The following is a 20,854-nucleotide window of genomic DNA, read 5'->3' on the forward strand; positions in this document are numbered from 1 at the left end:
CCATTAGGGCAAGAAGCAAATTTTCTACTCTTAGCCTGTTCAAACTCTAGTTTGGACTGATTAATAACTGCTTTACAATTGTTGCGAGCTTTTGTGTAGGCAGAAAATGAAACTGAAGAATTAGAAACAAGCCAATTACGATATGCAACATTCTTCTCTTGAACAGCCTTAGCACATTTATTGGAAAACCAAGGTTTAGATAAGGGACGAGATTTTAAAGTGGAGTGTGGGATAAAGGATTCCATTCCTGCAAGAATAATTTCACTGACACGATCTGAGCAAACATTGACATCAGAAGTTTTGAAACAGTAATCCGACCAAGAAAAGAAGTCTTGCAGGTCATCCCATTTTGCATTCTTGTAATGCCAAACAACACGAGGTTGGGAATAGCCATGAGATAAAGGTTCCATTGGAGAAGAGGCAATCACCAAGTTGTGATCTGAAGTGCCTAAAGGACCTCTCACTTCGACCGTGTACTTAGAAGGGTTGTTTGTGAGAAAAAGATCAAGCGTATTGGCTGTATGATTAGGATTGTCCGGTATTCTTGTAGGTAAATGAACAATCTGTGCTAGGTCATTAGTAATTACAAAAGCCTCAGCATCTCGACCTGCTGGGTCGGTGTGACTAGAAAACGGAAGCCAGCTGGAGTTGTGAACATTAAAATCACCAAGGAAAATTACCCCACTGTTAGGAAAGTTGGACTGGAGAAAGTCAAGTTGCAAAGAGAGGAAGTCAAAGAGCTCCAAGTGATTAGTGGAGTTGGGAGAACGGTAGAGACAGCAGATGAATTTGACACAATGAGGTAGAGAGATTTTAAGCCAGAGAAGATCAAAGAGAGGAGATTCCAAATTTCCAAGTCTCTGACAGGGAATATCAGAACGGACATATGCACAAGTACCACCTTTGAGGCAAAAGGAATCATACAGCGAATAATTTGGGCATCTGAGATGAGCAGTAGTCAAATCAACCGATAACTGAGATTCTGTCAGAAAAATTACATGGGGTTTGGCAGACTGCAAGTGGAAATGGACATCGTTGAGATTAGAATTAAGACCACGAATATTTGTGAAATGAATTAGGAAGTCCTTGGGAGGTTTAGATCTTTTCGCAGATAAGCTTGCTCTATTAGTTTGACAATTCATGGTGTATTCAATAGTAAGAAAAAGTGGGTGGGACATACTGTATGAAGTAATGAAATTTTTGGATATGGCGTACATGTGGTAAGAATATACCCAGATCCTTGACATAACGTGGCCTCGGCAATGCTCCCCGCATACACACTACTCGGACTCCCTCCAGTCACTATCTGGCAGAGTAGAGGTAGCAAGATTATACACTAGCTGATCCGGAAGCCTCCTAGAGAGTTACCAATAGGTTCGGTCCAGTGTACTAACTAGCGGCCGGCCTGCAAACACCGTTTTAGAGCTGTACCCTCGAAATGTAAGGAATATTGGATCTCGCCACAACGTTCATCATAACCTCAAAAGTCATCAATCATACTGCATGATGGAAGAGATAGGAAGTGTTGACCGGAACTTAGCTCTAGAAACTAAACATGGGTTCCACCACTTTAAGCCTCCAATAAGCAAAGTGGTGGTATTTCACCGGTTGATGAGAGTCATCTACCACCTAGTATTGCTTGGTAACATAGAGGGACGGCATTCCTCCATGTGGTGTGGGTGCCACACCTCGACCCCTGCTTACGTTGGTTCACACCTGGGTGGTCACCCACCATGTACTTGTGCATGGAGGTTATACCAAGGATTACTAACAGTCCCACCATCGTGAAGGTGCAAGCAGCGGATTTGGCTGTCACAGACCGTCCAGACTTTGCCGAAATTGGGTTCACTTGACTTGAGTGTCACCCCGAATATCAGTTCCATCGGCGTTTTAGACTCCCAGGTAGCAAGTACAGCTTGTCTGGCATATCTGAGAGAATGTCTGTGACAACCTCAAGGACAAATTTGTGTCTTAATCTAATGAATTTAAATTACACTTTGAGTTGTTACTGCTATAAAAGTGGTTTGTATTTTCTCTGCATTCTTTGTAATTCTCAGGGTTGCCTCATTGAGGCCTGTAGCACGTGCAATATCACATGGTCTTTCATTTCGCTCAAAGCGTTTCAGAATTTCATATTTTTCCTCTATCGACAGAGGCGGACTGGCCATAAGCCTTACCGGGAAAAACCCCAGTGGGCCGGAGACCGGTGTGATTTTGGCCATAAACGCTAGTATGAGGCCACTAAAAAATTTCCCGGGTAAGAATTTTTGACTCAGTCCGCCACTGTTTATCGATATTGCTTTTCTTTTTCTCTTTGAATCTGCTGTGTCTTCACCTGGACGCTTCCTTTTCACACCTTTTAAGTAATTTACTCATTTTCAGGGAATAAAGCACAATTACAAAACGAGGAGGCACGCTTGATACACATAAACAAAGCTGCACGTGTGTAGCAACTGAATAAACAACACCATAAAGGCAGAGATACACTATTAACACCTCACATTTTACTAAAGCATATTTCTAGGAGTTACTACCATAAAACAATAAAAACAATTTCCAGTTGCGTTTCTGCTAGAATCTGTTATAAACTGGTAGTAAACTCGATCTAATTGCATTTGCAATTATACCGATAGCTGGAATTGTGTTGGTTTTTACGTTGTTATGGTGAAATGTGTTTCCCCTTCACTGATATAAAACACATAAATACATTTTCAGAATCTTCTCTTCATTCCTATCGTGTTGCGTTTGGTTGGGGCGATTCCACGTTCGATTGCCATTTCTTGTTAACACCAAGGCGAATCATGCATAAGCGAATTCGGTTCATGTTATATAAGATATCGTTCCCCTATTTATAAATCGTGTATGATCGAATTCGTGTAGTGTAAACACGTGTTATACGAGGACTGACTGTACTCTAAGTCACAGGGCTACAGTGGTGTTGGAGTGATTGATGAATATTCCAGCATGTTCTCTGCCCCTTCTATAGCCATTAAACCTCCAATCTCAGCCCAACCAAACATGTTTGGAACATTATGGAGTAGGCCATTTGACAGCTAGATCCAATACCGTTGAATACCTGTTTTACTGTATGTGTAACTGTGGGATGCAGTATGGTTGGCATGATTTATAATATGTGTAGGGATTTGGATAATGATTGTATTTATAAAAGAGCATTAATTGTAGAAAAGAACTGAAGCATAGACCATTTTATAAAATAAATATCTTTATATGATTAAACAAATCAAAAAAAAAAAAAATCAAAACATATCCCAATTAATATTTACTGTTCTTGAATATTTGCAGTAAAAATTGATTTAATTTCACAACCCTAGTAATGCACTGTGTATTGTTATTAAAAAATGTTGTATTTTGTACAGTTCCACCCGAGCGGGAAGTGATTAATAAAGAAAGAGCATCTGGTTCATACCGTCTCTCAGCATATTATTTGGCTAAAATGATTGGAGAACTGCCTTTAGTGGTCACACTGCCTACAGCTTTTCATTTTATCTCATATCCAATGTTGGGCTTTCACCATCCAGAAACATTCCTCAGTTTATGGGGCTTTCTTCTACTCAACACCATTGTAGCACAGGTATGTAAAATTGTAACATTTGGTATTATCCAGTAATGCAGCATTAATTTTTGTACTTTCAGAGGTGTTAATGAAATTGAGGTGGATCTCATTTTATCATGTGTCAAGAAGAGAGGATGGCTGTAGGTGGAAAACTATTATGATATAAAGATGAAATATAGAATGGATGCTATCCATTACCTACTGAAGTGGAAAATGCAAAAAAAGTTCAAAAAATCGCCACCAGGGAGAAGGTTGTGCTAAGAGTTCTAGAATGCAAATATAATATGCATTCAAGCCCCCAGGTACCATTGCATAGTCCTCTAACACTTCTGAGAGGATTTAAAAACTGGGAAGACAAATGCAAATTGGGATGCCATTTCAACAGATCTTGAAATGGCACTCCAAAAGAAAGATCATGCCACTTTTTCAAAATGGGCTCGCTCTGCAGAATGGTGAGAAAATTTGAAGAAAATTATGATGTCTGTAGCTCATAGCAGATGTTCTTCCCCCCCCCGTCACAACAGATGTTATGACCAGTGGCACAGCATGAAAGCAGCATTCACCCATTACTACTAGGGCTGTATCATGATAGTTTAACATTCCATGATCAACAATCCTTAAAGCTCTTTAATCCCTCATTCATTGGTACCTGTATATGATCCATGTGGTGGATCTAACTAATACAAACTGATCCACAGCAGTGTAATGACTTTTCTCTCTGATTTCTGGCAGGGGTGGAGGTCAATAACTTCTGGCCAGGAAGGATCTTGTGGATTGATGAGACACATTTCCAGTTAAGTGGCAGTATGAATATCAGATGTGGGGGATCATCACTTCTAAGTGTTTCATATCCATGTGTTGCTGTTTGGTCTAGCATAACTATGAGAGAGAGAGAGAGAGTGAGAGTGTTTTGTGTTTGGAAATAACTGTTTTTTATGCAGGATTGGACCTCTCTATACATTAGTTGACCAGAAATTCAGATGCTTAATAACAGATTCAGTGATGACCACATTATTTTCCACAATCACTTTGTGTTTGACTACCTTGATCTTGAGACCCCAATCCTTGTGACTTTTGGTTATGGGAATATCTCAAGGACATAATGAATCAAGAGCTTATTCAATCTCTGGCTGATTTGAAGGAAAGCCTTATAAGGCATGTTTCTAACATTCCCATGAAATGTTTTGAGCAACAGTTGACCATGCCATATTGTGCTTCCAGAATGTCATGAACATAAATGTCACCACCATATGGAACCTCTCAATCTTCATACTTATGGTTCATCCAAACAGTGTGCTAACAGTTGCACACAGCACAAGAGGCGCCTCTGTAGCCAGGTGGGAAGGAGCAGCGGTGTGTAGCACATGCTTCTTGATTAGACCGGGGTTCGAGCCCGTCACCACCAAATACGGAGGATGCGGAAAGGTCAGGGAATGACCACCGCATATCCCGGAGCAATATGGCCTTAGTTGCTAATGCTCCTAAAAATCAAAAAAAAAATAACAAAAAATAATAATAAAAAAAATAAATAACAGCACAAGTTGCCCCTGATGGCAGTTTTTGGAATATCTTATGTACTCTCCATTTCTGTATACATTGGATAGTGTCCATTCCAAAATACAGATCTTTTAGCATATATAGGAATGTGTTATCATCTAGGAACATTTAATCACTTGGTCTCAGCCTTGTGCCACTTGGCATTATAATAATGTCATGGGATGATCTTACATGATTTCTGTTTGTTTCCTTGTCCAGACTATTCTTTTAAATCTCCTAATCTTAAAACCTGTTTGTTTGTCCCAGATTGTTTCAGCTAAGTTTTATTTCCTGTCTCTACTAAAACTGGACAGGTGTAAACAGATTATTGACAATGAAGGAGTTTGTTTATGCATGGGTAATGCACACGCATCATTTCTACTAACAAGATAGTTTTAATGCATCATTTTAATTATATCTCATATTGTGAATACCTTCGCAACGAGTAGCCATAGTATTGCACTATGGCAACTTGAATAAGTAACACTTTACCTATGGAGAAGACTAATATTACTTATTCTCAGTGGATACCTCTGGTATCTGTTGAGAATAACTTATTCGAGGTATTGCAATACCTTGGAAACTCATTGTGAAGGTATTCATAATATGAGATACAATTAAAACTACCTCGGTAATAGAAATGATGTGTGCATTACTCATGCATAAACAAACTCCTTCATACTCTTAGGCATTTAGCCAAGAAATAGCTTTTAGATTATTGATAGATCCAAATTTGATTTTGAAAAGTCCATGAGTACCTTAACTCCTGTCCAAATGGTAGTCAAGCTTACTCATTAGCATCCTACTTTTCCCTTTAACTCCTATATGGTAACTAAAGGGTATATTTATGTAAATACAAATACTGAACTGGCTAGTATAAAAACACAAGTCTGTATTAAGAAGTATTGAAATGATTTATTAATACAGAAATTATGACAGTGTGCTGCCTTCTTCAGAGGCAGAAATAACCATTATGTTTAAGAGAAATACTATTTTCTTAAATATAAATGGGGCTAGATATACTATAAACAATTTAGCATTTAACATTAAGCATAACAGTTCACAAAACTGTATTTGGTGAAAGCCTATAGCTGGCCAACTAAATGTTTGGAAGAAAATTACTTTACAGAAAATAAAGACATTCTTGTTAAGAACTAGCATAATAAGTAAGAATATTAAGAGCATGGCAATGTTACCAATCAGAAAGCAATTCGTATTTAGCTTGTTGCAGATCATTGCTTGCAAGGAGAGCACACAGACAATAATATGCACACAGAAAATATTTATACAGTTAGCATTAGTAGAGGCATATGATGCAAGAAAGCAAGCTTATGCAGCATCAGCCAAAAACAAAAAAAAAAACTTCCACTTCACCCCTCCATTCGTTCGAAATATCTGGCCAGCTGAGCCTTAAATTTATTTAGGCTATCAACTTCCACAACAAGGGATGGAAGTCTGTTCCACCAACCAACTACCCGCTGGCTAAAGGCAAATTTCCACACATCTATCCTACATCTGTCTTTCCTCAATTTGAATTTATGCCCTTTCGGGTGATTATTCTGAGCAAGAGGCAGGATCCCATCAGCATTGAGCATGCTCAAACCATTCAAGGCTTTATACACCTCTATCAGATCACCTCGCTGGTGCCTAGTCTCCAGACACTGTAATTTGCAAAACTTAAGCCTTTCTTCGTAAGAGCAACCCTTTGTTCCCTTCACTAATCTTGTTGCCCTTCTCTGTAGTTGTTCCAGCAGCTCTACATCCTTCTTGAAATGAGGCCTCCAGACCTGTATACGGTACTCAAGGTTTGGCCTGACCATGCCTTATACAAGGGAATAATCACCTCCTTATCCCTGCTAGAAAAATTCCTGTATATCATTGATAAAACACCATGAGCTACTCTTGCATCCCGTCTGCACTGCTCAGAGAACATCATATCTGCCTGCACAATTACCCCCAGGTCCTTTTCATTCTCTATCACTGTCAGTGTAGTACCACAGAGTTGATACGTTGCTCTGGAGTTGCTGTTTCTCATATATAGTACTTTACATTTGTCAATGTTAAACTTCATTTGCTACCTCTCAGCCCATCTGCTCAACCTTTCTAGATCCTGTTGCAGCAGCATAGCGTCAGTATTGCAGCAGCATAGCGTCAGTATTGCAGCAGCATAGCGCCAACCTTTGTATCGTCTGCAAATTTGGACATTAAGCTTGATATACCATCATCAATATTATTTATAAATACAGAAAACAGTAATGGACCCAACACTGAACCCTGAGGGACTCCACTAATAACATTAGTCCACGATGAGCATTGTCCATTGATTATCACTCTGTCTTCTCCCCCTCAACCACCCCTTTATCCGTAGCAGCAATTTGCCTCCAATGCCACACTGCTCCAATTTATGCAGCAGTCTTCCATGTGCAATAGTATCAAAAGCCTTTCTAACATCCAAGTATATAATATCAAAGTTATTTCCTGCATCCATTTCTTTTGTGACTGCATCATAGTATCCAATCAAACTGGTCAAACAAGACTTCCCCTTAACAAAACCATGCTGTGTCCGAGCTATAACTGAACTCTTGTCTAGATGATCCTGCAGTGCTTCTTTAACAAGTGCCTCCATTAATTTTCCTGGAACAGAAGTTAAACTCACAAGTCTATAATTACTTGTGTCAGCCTTTGATCCTCCTTTGTGAATTGGGATCACATTTGCACAACTCCAGTCTATGGTACCTCCCCTGAGTCCAAGGAAGCAATCATAATTATGGCTAAGGGTTTGCTTACTTCCTTTGCTGCCTCCTTTAATATAACTGGATAGATCCTATCCACCCCAGGTGCCTTTCTTGTGTTTATCTTCAACAGTTTCTCCTCCACTTTACTCTCAGTTATTACAAGATTCTCTAGCTTACTGCCAGAGTTGAATACACCTCTGGCATTCCCCTCGCTGAATAACTCCTCATGTGTGAATGTCGATGCAAAATATTCATTTAGTTTGTTAGCTACCTGAGCAGGATCATCAACGGTTAACCCATCGACATCAAGTGGACCAATCTGATTCATCCCCTTCCTTCTAGAGTTTACATAAGTAAAGAACTCTTTGCTGTTTTTCTTTGCATCCCTTGCCAAAAATTTCTCGTAATCTGCCTTCGCCTGCCTAACCTCTTTTGTAACTTGGTTACAGATCAACTTGTATCTATCATAGGCTTCTGTGTCATGTGTTAATTTGTATGTATCCCATGCATTTTTCTTCTCTGCCATATGTCTCATTAGTTCATCTGACCTCCATTTAGGCCTAAACTTTCTTAGTTTAGGCCTAAAAGTTTAGGCCAATATTTCTTAGTTGGTATGTAAATCCTAGTAGCTTCCAAGATAAGTTCTTTGAATACTTCCCGTTTTGAATTTGCTGTTGGTAACATCATCAGTTGGTCCCACTGTATAGAATTTAAATACTGTCTCAGATCATCGTAATCGCCTTTACAAAGCAATAACCCTTCCCTTTACCCCTAATGGTAGTTACCTCTTTGAGTAAATCCCACTTCAGCACACTGTGTTCACTGCCACCTAGTGGTTCATTTATCTGCAGATTCTAAATGCATGAAGAATCACTACTGATAATCAAATCAAGAGTATTACTCTCTCTAGTTGCCTCCTGAACATGCTGATGTAGAAAACAATCATCCAATAAATCCACAAAAGCCTTGCTAGTGTGTGAGTGACCAACCCACAAATTCCAGTCAATATCTGGGAAATTAAAATCCCCCATTATAAGACCCTCTGATTTACTGTCCCACTCTATTTTCCTGTACAGTTTCTTATTATACTCATCAGAGTCATTAGCCTTATAGCACACTCCTACTCTCAATTTTGATCTCCCAATGCTTATGTCACACCAAACTGACTCAACACTGCACTGTCCAGTGATGTCGACCGGCTTCACTTCCTTGAATTTTATGTGTTTTTTAACTAATAGCATAACCCCTCCTCCCTTCCTATCCTGTCTATCCTTTCTGTAGATGTTGTACTCCCCAAATTCCAGTTCTGCATTCCTTATATCTGTGTGACACCACGTCTCTGATATCCCAACAATATTTGCCTTTGATGCTTTGAGCAATACCTCAAATTCATCAAATTTATTTACCAAACTCCTAGCATCGGTGTACACGCAAGTGTACATGCACCTGTTCTTTTTCTTAGCTACCCTAACACAACCCATGTGTTTACTTGTACCGCAATGACTCCCAGCAGTCTCTGAAATATCCTGCATCTTGTTTTCCAGGCTTCTGCTCATTCCAATAGAAGCAGTGCAAGAATCACTTTCACCTCTGCCTGTGGCTACTGTTAATCTATTAGTCCTTGTATCCCTCCAAGCTAACAGTTTTCCGACCCACCTAAGACTGCCTCAATAGTATCAGCGAATATTCTTGCACCCTTTCTATTTAAGTGTATCCCATCCCTGTAGAAGCAGTCCCTTCTGTTAACAAGTACAGACCAGGCTGAAAATATTTCTACCCCTTGTGCATTGCACTATCTTTCCAGGGCCTAATTGATCGACAAGGCTCTCATCATATACTCCCTCCAAATACTTGAGAAAGAAATTAATTGAAATAGCATACAAACATGGTATAAAGGGTAACGCCCTAATATGGATTGCAGACTTTCTAAGAGACAGAAAGATCAGAGTAAGATATAATGGGGCCTACTCCAGGGACAGAAGAACATGGCAGGGAGTCCCGCAAGGCTCTGTTCTCAGTCCCCTGCTCTTCCTGCTATACACTAATAACGTCCATCAACATATAGACGAAGACACCAAGATTGCATGCTATGCAGATGACATAGCAATATGGCATACCAGCAGAGACATGGCAAAATCAGAAATATCCATAAACAGATCACTAAAAGGAATTGTGGACTGGGCAAGAGAACTGAAATTACAGATAAATCCCCATAAAACTAACCACACAGTTTTTACCACAGACAGAAGCCGCAGAAAGAACTTTAACCCAGCTATCGCTATAGACGGCGTGCCCACTTCAAAAATGGATAACCCAAAATATCTGGGTATAACCCTCGACACAGAACTACGTTTCACCAAACACATTGAAAATAGCTCCAACAGAGCACTGAAGAAGTTAAACATCCTAAAAAGCTTATGTGGTACGAACTGGAGAGCAAATCCGAAAACACTTAAAACAACTTATACCTCACTTATCAGGGCTAATTTGGAATATGCAGCACCAATATGGGCGCATGCTTCTGAGTCTGCACTTGGAAAACTGGACAGGATCCAAGCAAAAATAATCATCGGGGCTGTTTCGTCTACAAACAACACTAAAGCAGAGCGGGAATGCGGCCTTCAGACACTCAATCAAAGAAGAAGATATCACACAATTAAATTCACTAATAAGGCTAACAGCAGAGACATTGATCATATCTCCCGTAGGACCTTTATAAATTGGAACTGCAGGTCAAGACTCAAAAGGTCATCTACCATGAAATACGATAAGGAAATCAGAGAAAGTCTTGATCTTGAACTCACAAAATATGACATACTTCAAGAGCCTACCTTACCATCTTGCATCCCCCAAAATACCACAATAAACTTGGATCTCGTGGAACACTGCACAAAAAAAGAAATCGAGACCATTGTCAAAGCTATAGGAATCAAAACAATTGAGACTTATTCGAGGCGTGACTTAGTACAGATATATACCGATGGATCCTCTGACGAGACGATCCTCAAGGGCGGAGCAGGCATACACACCACCCTGACAAATACTACAAAAATGCAACAAAGCATAGGTGTAGGCAGCATCGCCTCTAACTTTACATGTGAGCTAAGGGCAATCCTTGAGGCCCTAAATAGTTATATTTCACTAAGAGACATAGACAGAGCCAGAGGGCTTGTAATCTTCTGCGACTCAAGAGCGGCCCTGCTGGCAATAAAACATGGACGCACAGGACTCACACAGGACATTCACCGACATTTGGAGACAGTTCATCAATTGGGAAAGAGCTGCACACTACAGTGGATGCCTGCGCATGTGGGTATAGAAGGAAATGAGGCGGCCGATAAACTGGCAAAAGAGGCAAGAAACTTAAATCACAACACCTCAAAAACCATAACTCTAGATGATGCTAACGCCATCACCAGACACAGACTCAGACAGAAACATATAGAAACTGACCACCAAATCTGCGAGATTAATGCAAATAGGAACATCACTAAGACCATTGCCAGACTGAGAACTCGACACATGGCAGGTATGAAAATTAGTGCGGATGGTACCAGAACTTATAAACTTTGCAGAAACTGTCCGAAAGAACAGCTTACTCCGGAACACATCTTCAGCTGTCCTGCAATTCAGGCGACTTTGCAAAGCATGGACGAATCCCCTTTTCAGGGAGAACTTTATAACGAAAAGATCGTGGACTTAGCTAAAGCAGTGATATCAGCGCATGGTTCAATTTGACTTCAAATGGACACGACACCAACCAACCAACCAACCAACCAACCAAATACTTGAGGCTTTTTGCGCGAGATTTGAACCCAGGTACTTCAACGCAGTGCACAAGCACATTATAACCTAGCTACCATAGCCCACAGTTCCTGCTGTTCATCTTGTCTTGTAGAAATAAACAATGCTGACTACATGGCACAGATTTCGTGTAGTTCCTTTAAATGGCTGAATGACATACTTCATAAGAAATGAAGTAAAACGTTAATATATGAGATTACTTGTAATCTGAATATGATTCTTAAAATAGGAATGGATAACCATAATAAATAAGCCTCATAACTGATGAATATGCAAATAATTATGTTTGTGTTCCTAATCAAAGCAATAGTCTATTTATACTTTTCACAAGAATATAAATCATTTATAATTTAGCTATAAATTAGACTAAAATATATTGGTATGATGCTTTAGAATGAGGTTAGTTGATAGTTTGAATAGAATTTGTTTTCTTGGATGTAAAAAAAAAAAAAGAAAGAGATATTTTTGATAAAAACTGGCATAATAAATAAGAATATTGAAAGCAAAGTAATATTACTAATAAACTTCACTCCAATTTATTAATAATAAATATAAAAATAACATAATTTGAAAGTGTATTAATCTTGTGGAGTTCCTGTAAATGATATCCCATGTATACATATTTATAATAATGAATTTAGGTATTCATGATAACGTGCTTTGTGACAACATGCAGACAAATGAAATTCAAATTGGCACACTAACAGATAGCAACAAAAATTCTTTTTCATTGCTTTATTATGTGCAGACTTAACATAGACTTTATTACTGTGAGTAATTATATTTTATATGTATACATATATTCCCTATGTTTTACAGTAACCACATATTTCAGTATTATTTATTGCTGCATAATAAATTCTGCCTTGTACAAATTTCACAAAACAGGAATTTTATAACTGATAATGTTAGAAGGAAATTAAACTGCTTTGCCAACATATTTGATGAAAATAATTATAATAAAAACATTATTGTAACTTAAGAATTTTAAGGCACAATAATTATACATCTTATGGTCTAAGTATATCTGGATTTAAATCAACTGGTAACACAATTAATTATATGTACATTTTAATCTCTATATGCTGCAGAATTATGTAATTTCTTGACAAATGGTTCTTTTCATTTTATATTTTCTGAGTAATACCTTGAGTAATACCTTTTTGTGAGTAATACCTAATAACACAGTCTATTTTGTTACTGAAAGATTTTGAACATTGGTGCCTCTGTAGTCAGGTGGGTAGGAGCAGCAGCAGCAGCAGCAGGCATAGCACATGCTTCTTGATTAGACCGGGGTTCGAGCCCATGACCACCAAATACGGAGGATGCGGAAAGGTCAGGGAATGACCACCACATATCCCCGGAGAAATATGGCCTTAGTTGCTAATGCTCCTAAAAAAAAAACAAATAACAATGTTGGACATTTTTAAAGAAAAATTCCGACATCCTTTTTGTTGAGTTGGCAGTTCAACAAAAACGGATGTTGGAGGACTTCTTTGCTGGTCACATTATTTCTAAAATGATATGTCCAAGAACACTGAGCCTATCTTCCTCCGACTTATTTTCTGTGGCAATATTTAAAACAATAGTTACTCAAACAACCTTCACACATTACAAAACTATAATAAAATTTTGAGAATACATTTTAAAAATGATTCAGATAACTCTTTGCTAGGTCTCCTCAAGTACATGGTGAAAAGAGTTAATGCAATGTCTTTTGTAATTGTTTATGTTGTAATGTAATTAAAGAAATGTGTATAATAAACAAACCAAAACTGTTATAGTTTTAATGGACTGCCTGTCTTTTGTTACATTGCAGCCTAGTATATGCAGTATTTTAAGAGCTTTAGAATTGCAGAGCAGTTTTTTTTTTGTATCATAACTTTAGAAACATTCTGTGTGTATTTTTGTATATTTAATGAATAAATATATAAAATTTTTATGTCTGAAGATTTTGTAATACTATTTTTCTATTTTGCAGAGTGTAGGGTTGTTTATTGGAGCCTCCTGTACAGACCTTCAAGTTTCAGTGACTATATCAGCCCTCTATTCTCTGTCTACAATGTTGTTTGGTGGTTACTATGCTACAACCATGCCTCCTTGGTTAAGGTGGTTAAGGTATTTATCTATGGTCCACTATGCGTTCCAGAATATGCAAATAGTTGAATTTGGTGGAGGTCCACTAATAAGGTAAGGAAATTTAAACATTTGTTAGGCATATCTCATCCATAGATAATTGTATTATCCATTTTCAGATTATTAACTGAATGATTAATAACCTAATAATTGAACAACCTAAGTCATAGTGAGTGTCAAGAATGTATTATTTTAGATTATATATAGATACAAGCAAAAAGAAGCACATATTTTTGGATGTGTTAGTATTTTAAATGTTTTAGAATTGATGCAGTAGTAAGAGCATTATAATTTTATCCTAGAAATCACTGATATAATTTCATCTTTGCATCTTACTGTAATTATCTGAGGGTTTATTATAGTCAATAAAAATAAATTTCCATATACAGGGTGGGGAAATTCAAAGTTCGTGCAACTCAAATATCAGTAATTAAAATTTATTAATTCTTTAACTGTCACATTATGCAATGCAGTAATTATATAACTATATACTATATTTTAAAAAGTTTTAAAAAACAAGAAAAATTACAGTAAAATTTATACTGTATATATAATAATAAAATAACACTATTATACCATGTGAAAATTCTTAACAAATAGGTTTTATTAAACTCATATATAATACAAGCTCAATACTACACTAATTTATTAGCAGGAGACTTTTCAGGATTCTTCCCAACCCCATCTTCAGAACATAATTGATGCACTTTGGAAGAACTGGACTTCTTACTTCCTGCACTCTACTGTAAGTAAGAAGTCTAGTTCCTCCAAAGTGTATAATTTATTATCTGAAGATGAGTTTCAGCAAGAAGTTTAATAACACCTATTCATGAAGAATTTTCATGTTGTATAATAGTATTATTTTATTATTATTAAGAGCAATGCTGATGGGATTTTTCCTCTTGCTCAGGTTACAAACCTGAGGAGGCATAAATTCAAATTGAGGAAAGACAGTTGTAGAATAGATGTGTAGAAATTTGTCTTTAGCCAGCGGATAGTTGATTGCTGGAACAAATTTCCATCTTTCGTTGTGGAAGTTGATAGCTTAAATAAATTCAAAGAAAAAGTGGACAAACTATTGGAGCAAATGGATGGGTGAAATGGGAAGTTTTTTTTTTTTTTTTTTTGGCTGATGCTGTATAAGCTTGATTTCTTACATCGATTCCTGCTAACAAATTAGTGTAGTATTGAGCTTGTACTGCATGGGTTTAATAACACCTATTTGTGAAGAATTTTCACATGGTATAATAGTGTTATTTTATTATTATTATATATACACTGTGCTGCCACTTTATTAGGTACACCCCTGCTGTTCACACAAATGGTTTGTCCCACAACGTTGCAAGTCACATGACCATAGTTGTGGATATAAATGCAGCAGAACAAACTTTCTAGTATTAGTTAAGTATACAAACCATAGCAAGAATGGGAAAAGGAGTGATCTAACGGACTTTGAACATGGTATGGAAGTAGGTGCAAGATGTTCTGGAAAAAGCATCTCTGAAACAGCAGTTCTTCTGAACTTTTTATGCACCACAGTTTCAAGGGTGTATCGAGAAGGGTGCAGCGAACAGAAAACATCCTCTCAACAGCACTCCGTTGGAAGAAAAACACTTGTTGATGAGAGAGGTCAGAGGAGGATGGCTAGAATTGTGCAAGCAAACAGATGGGCCACAATGTCACACATCACGTCAGAATACAACCTTGGTGCGCAGAAAAAAATATCGCAATTGACCACTAGTTGCACTTTGTCGCAAATGGGCCACAACAGCTGATGGCCACATCGTGTACCTTTGTTATCAATGAAGAACAAGAGAACATGCCTCCTGTGGGCACAGCAACACCAGCACTGGACTGTCGAGGATTGGAAAACAGTTGCTTGCTCTGACGAAGTTCCTGGTGCATCATGTTGATGGAAGGCTCAGAATTTGGCAAAAACAACATGAATCCATGGATCCGTCATGTCTGACGACTACTGTGCTAGGTGGTGGGGGCAGTGTGGGGAATGTTTTCTTCGCACACGTTGGGTCCATTGTTACCCATAGATTCACATCTGAAAGCCACATCACACTAAACATCATTGCTGACCAAGTGCATCTGTTCATGTTGACAGTTTATCCTTAGTCAGATGATTACTTCCAGCAGGATAATGCGCCGGTGCACAAAGCCCGAATCACTATGGAATGGTGCCAGGAATATGACAGTGACTTTTCTTTGCTGCAGTCCCTGGATCTCAATCCTATTGAACATCTTTGGGATGAGCTGGAAAGGGCTGTTTGCTGCAGGCCTACACCTCCGTCGAATCTCAAGGAACTGCGTGCCACACTCATGTCTGCATTGTACTCCATTCCTGCACAATGTTTTCAGCATCTTGTTCCATCCATGCCTAGACGAATTCGGACTGTTTGAAAGCTAAAGGAGGCTCAATGCGCTACTAGGTAGGTGCATTCCTAATAAAGTGGCAGCACAGTGTATATATTAACATAGTATAGTATAGTATAGTATAAATTTTATTGTTTGGATAGAAACCACGTAATGTCTTTTCCTAATTATATTAAGAGAAAAGTTAATTAAAAAACAGCATTTTTAATGCTTTGTTTTTTAATTGCCTTTTCTTTCAGATTCTGTATTGGTGCATTAATATATACTGATAAAAATTATTTATTAAATTTATCATACTTTATTATCTATTCTATATTAATTTGAAATTTTATCTTGGTACATTTAAATGTTTTGATTATGATGTTTTGCTAATATTTGTTTATTTTTGTGTTTTGCCAGATGTGCCAGTGAGAATTCGCAGTTTGAAGTGTGCATTTTAGGTAATGCTACACATATTCCAGTTAAAGATATTATACGTTTACAAGGAGAACCTTTTTCCATCTGGGTCAATACTTTGATTTTGTTGGCCTTCCTAATAGTGTTCCGTTTGTTAGGATATTTAGTGCTTCGTTATTTTCGTAAACCAAAATAAGCCATGAAAACAGATACTGTAAGACAGTGAAATAAATTTACTAAACTGGTATATACATCCAGTCAAGGACGTGATCTCTTTCATATTTTACAAGGAAAGGAAAAATGTGTTTTAGTGTCAGGACTGAAATATTATCACTGACGACATTCTTCGTATTTGCATATGAAAGATAACAGTGGTCCTGTGTGGAACCTGTCACACAAGCAAGCAGCTAAACAATTATATGCTCACTAAGTGAGCCATTTAAGATGTGTTTTGTAGCACCTTGCCAATAGAGACTGTTTTCCTCATCCATTTATATTTTGTATAAAATATGACTTTGTGAAACTGAACTATAACTGTGCCAAAACTGGGGCACCTCTCTCTCTCTCTCATCACAGGGTAATGCAGGAATGTTTCTCATCTTATATTTCATATAATTCCCGGTGTAGCTGCGTCCCATTCAGAAAGAAAGGCTTCCACATATTCACAGAACTTTGTATAAACTTTCACACAGGTGCTGAATAGATGAGGCCTTAGTGACTTTCACATATGGACACAACCACAGTGTTTAGACCAATGAACCTAAACAAGTGGATAACTTAGTTGGCTTTTCTGTATCACATTCTGAATGATTATTTGTTATTACATTTAATCTAGTTAATAATCACCTTCACAGTGCTGTATTTAATCATTGGACCTTCGCATTATAAAATAAGAACAAAGCTGTTTTGTCTTTGGTCTGTTATACCGAATGAATAGTTACCGCATTTAAATTTTTTTAGCACTATTTTGTATACACGTTCACCATCCAAAGAAGCCAATTATTGTTTTTGAAAAATATGAAATTCATTCATAATTGGGAACTAGTTGACTCAACGTATGTGCCAGGACGGTGATATGAATTGTATAGTAAATCTAATGAAAATGCAAACAGTTCCATTTGAAAGAAATTATGTTCATATATAAAATTAACTTTGTAATTTATTATTAATAGCTATATTATCAATGGCTTTAGATTACACAGATTTAAAAGTTTTGTTCTTAAAAATTTCATTTTATATTTCATTTGTTCTTATTATTGGCACACTAACTATTAGAAAACTGCTTAAGTGAGCAGTACAAGATGCTTAGTATGCTTTTTGAAACACTTTCTTTATATCAAATAGTGTTATAAGATACTTGTTAAGTTCTTGTTAACTGTTTGTTTTCTTTTTATAGATATATTAAATATGCTCTTGATTATAAATTATAATTAGTTTGTAATCAGGAGCTATTATGGCTATTTTTTAAACTACTCATAATTAAACCATTTCAGTTGCTGTTTATATGCAATTTCTTGACAGTCAGAGTGCACAAATAGCATGCATTACTAAAGAAAAAATGTGGAAAAATCAAAGAAAGTAATGGTGTCTTCCAGTTCAGATTATATTTTTTGTGCATATAGGCAATCAGAGAATGAACAAACAAACAAACGTACTATTTCTCTATCTTCTTCTAATGGACTAATGAACAATACTGCTCATTAAGAATCAGAAGTATTCAAGATTTCTGGAAATATAATGTTTGAAAGTGTCATTGTTAAATATGTAAAATTATATTCTGATTCCTGAAAGGCGATGATTTTGCAATTTTTTTTTTTTTTTTTATTAGTTCTAAGGAAATATAAAAGTAATTGCAATATCAGGTTCTTTTGTATGTGTTGAACAAACCTTAATCAAAAAAAAAAAAAAGATATTTATTGTAAAGAACTAATTAATATTTGCTAAAGTAAGACTAAAGTATTTTGTGCATTTTTTTAAGTATAAAGGTTTTTGGATGATATATTAAATAAATGTATCATAAATGGATACACATTATTGATAAAAATTTTGTACATTTGTTTGTAGAAAGTTTACATAAAGTTTCCCTAGTAATTCATATTTAATAGTTTTATAGGCTTGGATGGTCTTGTGCAAAATTTGTTAAATAAATTTCCATGTCTTTCCTTAGATTTTTGCATGACAAGAGTACATTAAGTTTTGCAGATGTACAATGTTTAAAAATAAAATTACCGTGATATTGGGTAATAACAAATTGAAAATTGCTGTTAATAGTTAACTTTATTATAAAGCTGAAACAGCAATGTATAAAAGAAAAGTTAAAAGTTATTTTAGAGGAATGGTTCTCAGCTTTTTTTTTTTTTTATTGAGATGCCTTACTTTCCAAATTTTATATTTTACACCTTACTGCTTGCTCTTTACTTGAAAAAAACTTTAAGCACATACATTTTAGTAATAAGAATAAAATATGATTATTAACGGCATAATATGATTATTAGGATTGCTTAATTTAAAAAAAAAATTCAAAAAGAGAATAGCGTATTTGAATTGCGAAGTTATAGCTCCACTCTCTTTCATGTGCATCTCATGAGCAAGGTATTCGTCGTACGTTGGGAATACTAGTTTAGAGGAAAGATTTATTAATATATAATGAAAGTTTGTACTGTTATGATTTCAAGTTTAATTGGCATTAGCATCTTTAGGATAGAAAATTGCAAATACTTTTAATTATACTATAAAAAAAATTGTCTAAATTAAATCAAAGCTCATTTATGCTGCAAAAGTATGAATAAACTGACTGAGGAGCTTATGCATTAAGGTCTGTGGTGTCAGAACTTCATTGATTTAGTAAATTTGGGACTCTTGTCTCTCTCTATTTTTTGGTCAGTAGGATTTAATCTGAGTTAATTAAGGTAGTAAAGGTAGAAACAAAATAATTTTTCTTTGTACCTTTTGATTTACTAGTTATTGACAAGATGACATGATAGAAATTTAAATTTTTCTAGTACAAGTTTGACCTTTTTTTTCATTATGCTTTGCCTTTACAAGATTATTTGGAGACCACCTATTCCATATAAAAAAATCCATGTCATATAACCAAGATATTGAGGTTTATGAGGGAAGAAAAAAATTTGAGAAGTTATCTATAGTGGTTTCTATTACAAAGAAGAGCAAGGGATTTCCAGAGGGGAAATAATAGTTGGTGTCACACAGCAGAATTCATGTGCAGCATTTTTATGAAAGAACATTTGTACACCTGTTAATTGTTGATATATATAATTCAAAGATTTTATAGATGTGAAATCGCACACTAGATTTCTTAAATTAAACAGACATAATGAGCCCTATGAAGAATCGTAACATCTGATCAGTAAGAGCACTTTCTATAATCAGGGAAGGGCTGGAAACCTTGTCAGTACTGCTCATAGAGAATATATGATGGAATACTATGAGCCACCATGCACGCGCATGCACACACACACACACTAGTTAAAATTTTGAAAGTCATGCATACCTTTAATATTTTATAAAGTAGGGAGGGCCCTTTCCATTTCAATATAACTCAACAGTGGTGCTGTGTGTGACACGGCAGGCATTCTTGAATTGCTAGGTTGAAGATGAGAAAAGTTGCCTTGGCTAGCAAAATTGATATGAACACCTGACAAGCACCTTTTTTTGGGCAGTGAATTGGGGTGTTGTACCTTTTGAGGTGGCCTAATGATAATCTGTCACAGGATAAATTGTTCACCAGGTTTAGAAGTGGCACAACATTTTCCAAGAATACATACAGTTGTGGCCATCATTGTGGTTGGATTTGACTTGTTAAGGTTTCTGATCAAAATGTCCTTATATTGAGCTGTGGTATCCAAATAGTGTTGAAAAGGTGGAGTATGGGAATTGTTTTAAATATTGTTCAAAAAAACAAAAGTGGTTTGTGTGTGGGGGGGATATTCTGAAAACGGTTGACAGTTCTCTGCCAGTAATTTACAAAATATGGTATTAATTGCTGTTCAAATGAAACAGAAAATATGTACATTTTACTCTGTATTGCAGATGATTATAGAAAATTACCATAGCTGTTTTTGCATATAATTAATTTCTCTTTTAACTACCTTGTTTATGCATATAATTAATTTCTCTTTTAACTACCTTGTTACTTTAGTCTTCACATCTTCATCCACGTAAATAATGCTTTTCTTTCAGAGCTCTCTCTCTCTCTCTGACCCCCCCCCCCCTTTTTTTTGTATCAAAGATATTGAAATCACACAAAGAAAGATCTGGGCCTTAGGATGTT

The 20,854-nt window shown here is 36.5% G+C and overlaps 1 protein-coding gene across 1 annotated transcript in view; it reads left to right on the forward strand.

The window, feature by feature from the left end:
* LOC150085299 (uncharacterized) overlaps nucleotides 1-16,759 on the forward strand; it is a 285,468-nt gene extending 268,709 nt beyond the window's left edge. The window contains exons 15-17 of the mRNA XM_090374519.1: nucleotides 3,378-3,592; nucleotides 13,631-13,839; nucleotides 16,567-16,759. Coding sequence (XP_090230645.1) covers nucleotides 3,378-3,592; nucleotides 13,631-13,839; nucleotides 16,567-16,759 — 617 coding nt within the window. The remainder of the gene's footprint in view (nucleotides 1-3,377; nucleotides 3,593-13,630; nucleotides 13,840-16,566) is intronic.
* The last annotated feature ends 4,095 nt before the right edge of the window (nucleotides 16,760-20,854 follow it).

This window comes from Mastigoproctus giganteus, chromosome 5 (genome assembly GCF_048544385.1).
Source record: "Mastigoproctus giganteus isolate SK-2022 chromosome 5, ASM4854438v1, whole genome shotgun sequence".
Classification (NCBI taxonomy): domain Eukaryota; kingdom Metazoa; phylum Arthropoda; class Arachnida; order Uropygi; family Thelyphonidae; genus Mastigoproctus; species Mastigoproctus giganteus.